The sequence below is a fragment of the Neophocaena asiaeorientalis genome, unplaced genomic scaffold (genome assembly GCF_003031525.2).
Source record: "Neophocaena asiaeorientalis asiaeorientalis breed wild unplaced genomic scaffold, Neophocaena_asiaeorientalis_V1.1 scaffold151, whole genome shotgun sequence".
Classification (NCBI taxonomy): Eukaryota; Metazoa; Chordata; class Mammalia; order Artiodactyla; family Phocoenidae; genus Neophocaena; species Neophocaena asiaeorientalis.
This window is the reverse complement of record NW_020175490.1, coordinates 1214572-1226616: the sequence shown is the minus strand read 5'-3', so window position 1 is coordinate 1226616 and position 12045 is coordinate 1214572. Positions and strand designations below refer to the sequence as shown.

The 12045-nt window shown below is 41.1% G+C and overlaps 2 protein-coding genes across 4 annotated transcripts in view; one reads left to right on the top strand and one right to left on the bottom strand.

Annotated features, from left to right (window-relative positions):
• Positions 1-12045, top strand: part of PDGFD (platelet derived growth factor D) — a 231624-nt gene that overhangs the window by 114805 nt on the left and 104774 nt on the right. The gene's annotated exons all lie outside the window — the stretch shown is intronic.
• DDI1 (DDI proteasomal shuttling factor 1) lies at positions 6787-7974 on the bottom strand. The gene has a single exon (XM_024768925.1). It carries the CDS (start codon positions 7972-7974, stop codon positions 6787-6789), a length of 1188 nt encoding a protein of 395 aa, XP_024624693.1.

Here is a 12045-nt window from a genome sequence, read left to right as displayed (position 1 = left end):
TTGTCATTTGTTTCTAGGTATTTTTTTATTTCCTCTTTGATTTCTTCAGTGATCACTTCGTTATTAAGCAGTGTATTGTTTAGCCTCCATGCTTTTGTATTTCTTACAGTACTTTTCCTGTAATTGATATCTAGTCTCATAGCATTGTGGTCGGAAAAGATACTTGATACAATTTCAATTTTGTTAAATTTACCAAGGCTTGATTTGTGACACAGGTTATGACCTATCCTCAAGAATGCTCCATGAGCACTTGAGAAAAATGTGTATTCTGTTGTTTTTGGATGGAATGTCCTATAAATATCAATTAAGTCCATCTTGTTTAATGTATCATTTAAAGCTGTCTTTCCTTACTGGGAGGGAGGGGGAAGAGGGGAGGGAGGCATGGAGAGAAGGAAGGAAGGAAAGAAAGAAAGAAGATAAAATAAAATAAAGTAAGATAAAATAAAATAAATATATTAAAATAAAAATAATTTTTAAGAAAAAAAAATTTAAAGAAAACAAACAAAAAAAACCGGATGGATAGAACCCTAGGACAAATGGTGAAAGCAAAGCAGTACAGACAAAATATCACACAGAATCATACACATACACACTCACAAAAAGAGGAAAAGGGGAAAGAATCATAAATCTTGCTCTCAAAGTCCACCTCCTCAATTTGGGATGATTCGTTGTCTATTCATGTATTCCACAGGTGCAGGATACCTCAAGTTAATTGTAGAGCTTATCTGTTGCTTCTGATGCTGCTGGGAGGGATTTCCCTTTCTCTTCTTTGTTCTCACAGCTCCAGGGGCTCAGCTTTGGATTTGGCCCCACCTCTGCATGGAGGTCAACGGAGGGCGTCTGTTCTTCGCTCAGACAGGACGGGGTTAAAGGAGCAGCTGCTTCGGGGGCTCTGGCTCACTCAGGCGTGGAGGCGGGAGGGGTACAGAGTGCCGGGCGAGCCTGCGGCGGCAGACGCCAGCATAACGTTGCACCAGCCTGAGGCGCGTTGTGCGTCCTCCCGGGGAAGTTGTCCTTGGATCCCGGGACCCTGGCTGTGGCGGGCTGCACAGGCTCCCCGGAAGGGAGATGTGGATAGTGACCTGTACTCACACACAAGCTTCTTGGTGGTGGCGGCAGCAGCAGCCTTAGCATCTCATACCCGTCTCTGGGGTCTGCGCTTTTAGCCGCGGCTCGTGCCCATCTCTGGAGCTCCTTTAAGCAGCGCTGTTAATCCCCTCTCCTCGCCCACCAGGAAACAAAAAGGGAAGAAAAAGTCTCTTGCCTCTTTGGCAGGTCCAGACTTTTCCGCAGACTGCCTCCCGGCTAGCAGTGGTGCACTAACCCCCTGCAGGCTGTGTTCACGCCGCCAACCCCAGTCCTCTCCCTGCGATCTGACCGAAGCCGGAGCTTCAGCTCCCAGCCCCGTCCGCCCCGGCGGGTGAGCAGACAAGCCTCTCGGCACCGCTCCTGTGTGCGGGAATCTCTCCACTTTGCCCTCCGCATCCCTGTTGCTGTGCTCTCCTCCGCGGCTTCGAAGCTTTCCCCCTCTTCCACCCGCAGGCTCCGCCCGTGATGGGGCTTCCTAGTGTGTGGAAACCTTTCCTCCTTGACAGCTCCCTCCCACTGGTGCAGGTCCCATCCCTATCCTTTTGTCTCTGTTTATTCTTTTTTCTTTTGCCCTACCCAGGTACGTGGGGACTTTCTTGCCTTTTGGGAGGTCTGAGGTTTGCTAGCTTTCAGTAGGTGTTCTGTAGGAGTTGTTCCACGTGTAGATGTATTCATGGTGTATCTGTGGGGAGGAAGGTGATCTCTACGTCTTACTCTTCCTCCATCTTCCCCTCTAGGATCTCTAATGATGTTTTTAAAATAAACCTTACTCATTAGAATATAGAAAAGCTGGATTCGTAAAAGTCTTTCTCCAAAGGAGGAGAAGGAGGAGGAGGGGGATAAGGAAGGAGCAGCAGCAATCATCAAAACATTCAGTGCAGTAATAAGAGACAGAACAGCCCCAGGTGTGCCCATCTCCATAGGATTGCCTGTTAAGTATACAGAGGGCAGCAGGACCTTGAACCCCGTTTTTCTGATAACAGACCCTTAGAAGTTCTGAGATTCTAAAGGATGGACCCACATAGGCAAATAAGCTGGGGTTTAAAAGCAAGTTTGACTCAGGCTCTAAAGTGAAAATATTTTCATTTTTAGATAACTTGCCAATGATGGATGAAGTATTATGGAAATGTAGCCAATCCTCGATCTCAGCCCAGTCCCTACCTACTTTATGAAACTATACTTAAACCAAGAGATAATTAGTTAAAAGCAACTCAGATTTCTGTGTGTGTGGGGGGGGGGGTTTCCCTTTTCCTCCTTTACTTCTCTTTACCTTGGTTCCTCTTTGGTCGTCCAGGCTCTTGTTTATATCAGAGAATAACTATAAATGTTAGAGTTGATTAATATCTTCATCAGCAGTTTCCTGGTGTGAATCCCAGATGACTCTCATTATTTACTCAAGTGTTTCTTTCCTTTTTTTTTTTTTTTTTTTGCGGTACGTGGGCCTCCCACTGTTGTGGCTTCTCCTGTTGCAGAGCCCAGGCTCTGGACACACAGGCTCAGCGGCCATGGCTGACGGGCCCAGCCACTCTGCGCCATGTGGGATCCTCCCAGACCAGGGCACGAACCCGCGTCCCCTGCATCGGCAGGCGGACTCAACCACTGCGCCACCAGGGAAGCCCTACTCAAGTGTTTCTTTATGGAGTATTGGATGTCAGCAAATGACTCTCTGAAAGAAGTACAACGTTTTCTTAAAAAAGGCAACATTTAATACCCGCAGTGAAGATGAAGTCATACATTCAGATATCCACTTGCCTTTTTCTCTTGGGGGAGTGGATTTTCTTCTAGAAGCAAGAGAAATTTTATGACCTGGTATTTTAAGAAAGAAGTTAGGATTATATATATGCTCTACTAATCTCAAATATTATCAGTCTTCCAGTTTAACTGTGGCAGAATGCATTGCTTTAATCTTCAAATGCATGCTTATTAACAAAGTGATTTTCTTTTAAGTGAGATGGGTATTTCAATGGGCATTGGTGAAAGCAAAGTCTTGATGGAATTTTAAAATGGCTTGTTATTTTAAACAAATTATGTCTATTTCATCATGTGGTCTACTTTATCATGATTTCTAAGGGAAGAAAGAAAATGAAGAACTGTTCATCATTTTTCAGGTAGTAAATTCCCAAGAGTAGATACTTGTAAGTTGTATATTAGCAACCTGAACTTTAGGAGGAGAATATGGTTCATTGTTTGTTTTTTCTAGCATCAGTGATGGTCATTTTAGACATATTGAAAGTACATTTTACTGGCTTGCTTATTTATTTAAAAAATAACTCCCCAATTAAAATTTATGCCTTCATTTGCACTAACATAGTACTGATTACATGTCTACCTTGTTTGTTCTTAGCTGATCACAAGACTGTCTCCTACCTCTACACAAAGCTGTAATCACCTTGAGGTCTAGAACTGTACCTTATTCACTTTCATGCTTATAAAAACCTGGCTCAGTGCCTGTTTCATGGATGTTCAATAAATAATTGCTGAGTGTATTCTGATTACTGCTGCTCTGTTTCCATTTTTACTGGTAGTGTTTTGGTAGTCTTCATAAAATGAAACTTTGAAACAGTTTTGTGCCAGTATCTAGAATTAAAATGGGTCATGTCAAGAAGGTTACATGTTAGAAAGAACGTGGCATTTGAAATCAGAAAGACTTGAATCAGGCGTGGCATTTGAAATCAGAAAGACTTGAATCAGGCAATCTGGGAAGTCAGGGCCTTTCAAATTGTGGATCAGGAGACCTTGGGTACAGTTAGTGGGGCATGTCTAAAATATATTTTAAATAATAAAATATAAAATTTTAAAGAAATAGGCTAGGAAAGGATAAAACATTTCATATTACTTCAAGAATCTTTTTGTTTCAAAGATAGATGTTTGCGTGCTTTTGCCTGTGTGTGTGTGATGTGAAACTTGTTCACAATTTAAAATGCAGATTGTTGTCAAAAAAAGTTTAAAAAACAGTAAGCTTTGGATATTTGAATGTTTCATAATAGTTCTGAGCCTTGAATTTCTTATCTGTAAAATACAGTCAAATGATAACTCTTTTGAAGGTCTATTCTGAAGACTAATGGTAGTAGTATATGTAAAATATTTTACATAGTACCTGATTTACATAGGAGACATGCAAAAGATGCTGCCTTTTACTAAAACTAATCCATTTAAAAGTTAATTGATTAAGATCTATTCAGGTGTACACAGGACTGAGTTAAGACTTTAAATCCATACAACTAATTTTCAAAATACTTTCTGATTTGAAAAACAATGATCTTAAAAAAATTAATCAGCAAGGACATTGCTTAATTAATTCACTCTGTTTATTGATTTTTCTTTGAGATCACTGCTTTTCAATTCAATAGAACTATTTTTATTTACCAATCCATCTACTCAAGTAATATATTTAGAAGCTGGAATATATCCAAAGGAACATGACAGAAATTTTTAGGTGATTCCAAACTTCTCCAATGAGGAGCAGTTATAGAATCTGGTGAAAGCCTACAAAAGAGACTTATTTCAGATGACATTGATTTCATATATTAAAAGGATTGTTGTGTGCCAGAGAAAGTAAGTGTGTTCTTGAAAAAAGGAAGAATGAAGACCAACTTTTTGGAAGTTATGGAATAATAGAGTTCAACTCAAAATAAGAAACAAAGAATTATACCTAAGTCTGGTCCTGAAACATCATAGCTACATTAGAAGTGATGTTTCTCTGAGAAGGGCGAGTGAGTGTGGTGGGATTTGATATCATGCACACTGTCTTTTTAGTTTAAAAATTTGGTGATTTTTGATTGGCTTTTATGGGTTAGAAATCCTGATACACCATATACTGAAACTTTATGTTGAGCAACCCTGTGTGACATATGCATATGAGATATGTTTTTTGCATAAATGGACCTGAAATCTCAGTCCAGCAGAAAACACTGAGGAGTTTGCTAATTTTTATCTGTGAAGGAATCCATGCATTTATCAGGTCAGTTCCCATCTTTCACAGGCATTTAACTGCTTATCCCTGGCTTTACTCTGAATTTCTTCCTTCATTTTGTCAATTACTTTTGTCTTTAGTACTTAATTAGAAACAAAAGGAGAAAAGAAGTCTATCTATTGGTCATTTTTAGCAACTCTACTGGATGTAAGCCCTGGTACAAATGTAGACAAGGTTTGGGAAATGATATGAGCATAGGAACACCTATAAAGAAGAAGAATACTGGGAGGCGAACTGATGATGTCTGGAAGGGGAGAGGAGACTCTATATAAAATGATGATTAGTCTTACCTAGAAGCCGACCAAGAAAGGGAGACCTACAGGGGAGGACTTTTTTTTTTTTCTTTTTTCTTTTTCTGTAGCCTTTGGAAAGGCTTTGGGTGGCTTTAGATCTTGTTGGGAAAACGTAAAGGATATCCTCGTTCATAATGTAGTCTTAGTAGCTGAAAATGACTCTCCTCTCTGAAACAGTTTATAGACGAGAAATTGAGTTGTACTATATGTAAGCTGATTTGCCTAGTTAATATAGAGCTAAAATCAGAACATATATTATTTGACTTTGAATCCTGTATTCTAATACTAGTCCTGATGGATTACTGCCCTGAAACATTTTCTCTGAGTCTGATGGCCTCAGGCAGCTGAACCTTGTCTCTTAGGGTTTTAGCTATGGATTGTAATTACGTCAGGTATCTTCTATTTCTCACTATCAGTAGTAATGGAGAGTAGCTTTGTCAGAATGGTCCATAGAGCTGAATGAGGCCTTAGAGATCTTTTTCAGAAATTTTCAAACATTATTTTAAAGTGAAACCCTTTGTTCAAACAATATTTATGTAATAATAGTTTAATATATAAAACAGACCAGAAAGAGGATTAGGGGACCTAGACCACTGTCTGTCCCCACCTCCCACTCCCACCGCAGTACAACCATGAGGCTTCCAATCTTCATGTTCCCAAGAAGCATGATAATTAAAAAAAAAAGTCTATTTGATTGCCTTTGTTTTACAACCAGAGTTTCTTTGAATGCAGAAGAAAGAGGAAATTATTTTAGGACATCCTAGGAGAAAAATCCACTATCTTAAATATGGCAGAAACAGCCTTTAGGAATGGATTTCAGTGAGCATGACTCCACTGTAGTCCAGGGGAAGGAAAGATGTAAAACATGAGGAAATTGGCCCTAATGGTGCGCCAAACAGACATTTATAAATATTAATCAACTCAAGAGTACAATTGACCAACTATTTCTAGTACCTTTCCTAAAGAAAACAAAGTCTGTGAAAATAAATGTATTTCTCTAAATATAAACACTTGTTAGTGCTGATTTAAAATAATTTTGTATAGGTGCATTGTAGCAGCTGCAGCAATGGCTTTTTCCAGGGAATTCTGCAAAATAGCAACAGGTTTGGACAAGCCATCCTATAGTTTCATAGGGCAGTGTCTCTAAAGAGGCTGGTTTTCCTTTCATGTATTATCTGGAAATCAGTTGGAGCCTCCAGAGCCTTCTTAGGATGAGGTTCAGTGATTTTTGGATAAGAGAAATGGAGGGGCCAAGATCAAGTAATCACAATTTACGTAGTGACAGCTCTGAGAACTTAGTCCCAAGGCCAGCTTTAGTGGTTACTGATGTTTTTAATGATTACATTGCCAGTGAGTGCATGTCTTATAATTTCCTGAGACCTGAGACTCCCTCAGGTGATGGCATATTTAAAGCCTGTTTCAATGCTTTTTTCATCCTGAATCCATGACTGAATGTTTAATAGTATCTGCTATTTCCTTGTCTGAAGACTCATCTTGCCCAGTTTCACTTACCAACTTAGCACATGGAGGTAACTCTCCCTCAGGAAGAAAGTAAGTCTGTGTGCCAGTCGTGCCAATCACCAGCACGTTTTTCTTCAGGTCAATGGAACATTGATGTCTCTTGAGCATATCTAGCCCTAGAAGCATATCCATGGGCTGCTCCTCAAGTATAGAGAAAGAGCATTGTAAGAAATCACCTTCGATTTGAATCTGAGCTAGGTGAACTCGGCCAATAATTCTCTGCGTGCCCACACCTTTAGCAATCCCAGCCCATCGTCGGTCCACCAGCCGTATGATATTACATCTCTCGGCACAAGCTTGGCTCATAATGGTCATTTGGGCACCCGAGTCAACAAAAGCCTTCAAAGGATGTCCATTCACTTTGCAGTTGATGTAGAGCATGGCCACTTGTCCAAAACTCTCTGGAACCTCTTCCATCGCTATATTCATGTTCTCCTCAATGTTCTGCTGCCGGATCTCTTCCTCTATTTTGGCCTGAGCTTCCAAATCAAACAGGTCAGCAGAATAGAGGCTAAGTCTCTCTTGCTCTCTCAGGGACCTTTCCCTCTGCTGCTCCATCAGGACCTGAGAAAAGTTCTCCAGGTTTCTGCTGAGCAGGGCTTTGGCCAAGGCAGGATTGCATTCCTCCAGCAGGGACAGATCATGGGGGTTGGAAAGCAGCATGTTTCGGATCAGGGCGGGGCTGTCCAGCCCTTGAGCAGAGGTCATCTTCTTTCCAGAGTCCAGGCCGCGGGACTGCTGGACCGACTGTGCCTGCTGGTGCTGGTGGTGCTGCTGGGAGCTGGATGTCCCAGGCACGGCTGTCCCGGTGAAATCGCTCTGAGGCAGGCTGGATGTTTGGCCCAGAGGCCGGGGCCCCACGTTCTCCTTCTGGAGTAAAACGACCATGTCGCCGTCTTTGAGGCCATAGGAGCCCAACGAACAGTGGTCGTCGGCAAGGAGTCGCTCCATGTAGACAATCTGGATCTCCTCGGCCGGGATGCCAGACTCAAGCTCACAGAGGACACGGAAGTTGTGGAGCTCAAAGTCAGGGCTGACCTGGAGGGAGAAGGTGGCCTCGGAGAGGTCCCTCCGCACACAGTAGACAGTGAGCAGCATGGCATGGGCCCGGGAAGGCCAGCTGGGCAGAGGGCATCGGGTTGCTCACTGGCTGAATGGAGCTGGTCTCTGTAGATGGCTCAGCTGCACCTCACGACTCGGTGTCTTGTTTAGGTTCATTCACCTCTCAAGGAGGTGCAGCCACTCACACCAGTCTGGGTGACCGCTCGCCAGCCTTAGTGCCTGCTGCTTGGCCTCGTGGAACCTTGAGGGGACACGTGTGTTCTGAAGTCCATTTGTATGTGTGCTGCTTGGAACTTAGAATGCCTGTTCCCATAGAAACAAAGTCACTCGAGTCCATTCAGTTCCAAGGCTAGCCCTTCAAAACCTATTTAACCCATGGTCTGAAAAAGATTGTTTCAGCTTTTCCTAAACAACATATTAACATTTGTTCTTTGAGAATTGTATTCTATGTACTTTTACTTATCCCCCAAACAGTGAGTGCTTGTTTCCTACATGGGAAGTATCAGGCTATGTGCTTGGTATAAAAAAAAGATACGTCAGACTTGGTGCGTTCCCTTAAGGGTCTCACATTCTAGGGATAGATTGATGGTAAATGGGTAAATCACAATATCGGAGGTAAGTACTTTGCAGACATGCTCAGCATGCTGAGGGATGTCTTTAGAGAGAGGAGACAAGTGGATGTTGAAGGATGAGCATTTCCCATGTGGAAAGTGGTGAGAGTCACTCGAGACAAAAAGAATTGTATGTATAAAGCAAGAATTCATTACAAGGCCTGTTATTTCCAGAGAAATGTGAGACATTAAACGTCTTAATAGGATAAATCTGTACATGAATTCGAATGGCAGGATATGAAGCTGGAAAAAATTCATTGGAGCCAAGTTATAAGGAGTCACATATGAGCCCAAGGAGTTTAAATATTACCAATAAGCAAGAATCCTCCCCTCCCCACCCTTCCCCCCACAGAGGGAGAGAAAAAAGAGAAAAGAAAGGAAATGGAAGAGATTTGAAGCAGGTCTTTGCGATGTTTATTTGTTTTATTTAATTGATTTAAGGAAGAGGTTTCTCACAACAAATGGAAGACATACGTTTTGGCAGGAGGGTCAGGTAGAGGCTTTCTCAATGGCTCAAAGAGGGAGCTCTTGCTAGAATATGAAAATGTAAGAGGCAGTGGAGAATTAAAGTGTTTCATAAGTAGAATGGACAGGATATGCTTACCCATTGGATCTGGGGAGCAGAATTGTATGGAAAACACAGAGGGTCTCTAAAATAGGAGACTGGTTAGAAATAGGCCATTACCTTGAATGGATGAGTGAGAGGAAGCTTGAGGAGACCAATCTGACATCTATTCTGTAGTAAAATGCATGGCGAATGCCACACTGGAGGCCAGATTTGCCTCACTCCCTGACCCTAGGGCACAGCCCTGCCCCATACCAGAGTGGAGGCTCAAAGGCAAGGGTAATGTGGTGCCTCAGGGCAAAAGGAAATCGTCTAGAAAATCCTTGAGTGCCAGTTCTTTTTCTTTAGATTTCACAATGTGTTTTGCCCTGTAAAGAGGTCATGCTTTCCTAGCTTGGTCTTCCCAAGTATATTTTCTTATGAACCAAAAGGTAGTCAATATCCTCTGCCTCATCCCCTCTCCTTGTTTCAAGTCTTGTCAGAAGACCTGCACTATTACTTAGAGAAAGGTGTTGCATCAGTCTAAAGAACTGGGGCGGGGGGAGGTGTCCCTGTTTCTCATGTGTTTGTGTCAGGTGGAGGACTATATTTCACTCATTGCTCTAATTATCCTAATGTTTCATACTCATATTCATTTATGTTTGGAATGTTGACTGAATGCCTACTGTGTGTGAAGCATGTGCAAAGCTTCAGGGATGCACATGATAATGTTAAATACAGGCTGTGTTCTTAAAGGAGCACAGTCTAAAATAGAGGACACACACACACACACACACAAATTGGGGGTTTAAAAAAGTATCATACAATCTGGCAGAATGTGGGAGAAATTAATAATATATGCAGAACAAATGCAGAATATGGAGAAGGCTGTTGGGCAGGGAAGGCTTCCTGAAAGAGTTGGACTTAGAAAGATGACAAGTCAGTCATGTGGGGGTGGGCTGGGGTGGAGGACAAGGCTGAGAAGAAGACTGCCTGACTTAGAGCCTTTAACAGGAAAGGCAGCACTTCATGATAAGGAGGATTTTATAAAAATTTAGGGGAAAAAAAACTAGCATCATAATATTCTTGTAGAAAATTATGAATTATTTAGAACTATCTTTCACTATTTATAGAGATGGATGGCCCTTTGGCCCAACGATATTAAGTTAATAAATTTCTTCTGCGGTTCTTAGTGTCCTCATCAGAGATCAGTAGTGGTTTCCTCTGAGTCTGGGAACAACTATAATGTGAGACATGTTCATATGCAAATTACTCTGCTAAGGAGCAGATGAGACGTTGGTAGGGCTTATGTTCCACGTTCCTTTCCCCCTACCCCAACCAGCTTCAGACAATGTTTCTTAAAATCTTAATAAGTTAAGGAGATAATACTAGGGTTTTAGTATTAGTATTAGTATTTAGTAGTCTTTTTAAGCAGTGAATAAAATTATTTTTGTAGAATAAGATTTTTTTTTTGGCAAAGCAGGTATTCAGGATTCACATCCAAAGCAGCCAGCAACTTTTTTCATGTTACCATTGCCTTCATACTGAACATAATTAAGTTTTATGCAGTATGTTTTATTATCTTGTTGTAATTCTTTACTTTTGGTGGCATTTTTCATTTATGTGCCTTTTACTATTTTACCCTTTACTGAGAACACACAGTGGAAAGCAAAGAGACTCAAGGTCTGGCCAATGAACTGTCATCATTCCATAGATCACAGGATGTCAGGATTGGCAGGGAGCCTTCGGATTCTGTGGTCCAGTCAACCATCTAGATCTTAAACCTCTGTTGTAATTTGCAACAGAGGTTTAAGCCTGGAATCTGAAAAGATAAATATAGCCTCCTGGGGCTGTTTAGTACTTCATTTTGTATATTCTTTTATTTTTTTTCATTTTACTCAGTATTATTGGTGATTCAAATACCATATGTGTAATTCTCTTACCTCAAAATTTTAATTAAAAACCTCTTTTAATTATGTAATAAATGGGGGATCATTGGGAGTATATAAAGATACTCCTAAATGTAAAACGTTCTTATACCTTAAACCCTTATTGTACAGACCACTTGGAAATGGGTGGTCTGAATTATCTACGGGTACTAATCATGGTAACTGAAGGTTATTGCAACTTTTCTTTAGGAGTTTTTGTGAAGTATATACTCTTACTTTTCTTCCTTGGTAAGTACAATGTAGGAACATAATTGAATCTTTCTTTGATAAGTGAGACACCTGCAAGGTCTCAGGGCTATCACTCAGAAATCAATTCTCATTGTATAGCCTAAATACCCATAAAATAGAAAAGATGACACTTATTTCATACTGGCCAAGTAAATAAACCCAAAATTATTTTTATTTTTATTTTTGCGGTACGCAGGCCTCTCACTGTTGTGGCCTCTCCCGTTGCGGAGCAACAGGCTCCGGACGCGCAGGCTCAGCGGCCATGGCTCACCGGCGCAGCCACTCTGCGCCATGTGGGATCCTCCCAGACCAGGGCACGAACCCGTGTCCCCTGCATCGGCAGGCGGACTCTCAACCACTGCACCACCAGGGAAGCCCCAAAATTATTGTTTGAAGTAAATCCACAGTAATACCTTTTATAATTTGCTTCTTTATAAAAACAATGCAGCAAAAATCCAGGTAATTAATGGTTCCACGTAGTACAGTGAGTTGACGTTTAAAGTACCATCTCTTGCTTTACAGAGCAAAACAAATGTCTTTTATCTGAAAAAATAATATAGCTACATGAATGTCATTATGTAGTGTATACAATAATTAAACCACATTAAGCAAATATATTAGCTTGCTGTATTTTGATTATTTTCTTTAAATACATGCCTGGTGTTACTTTAAAAATAAAGTGTAATTGAGACCTATTAAAACAGTTAAATCATCACTTGAGATTTTCAATGCCATTTAGGGAAAGATACAGAATTTTTTAAGCTCTATTCATAGG

Excerpts from the sequence above, each read along its gene's own strand:
- DDI1 (XM_024768925.1), bottom strand. The coding sequence starts at position 7,974 with ATGCTGCTCACTGTCTACTGTGTGCGGAGGGACCTCTCCGAGGCCACC.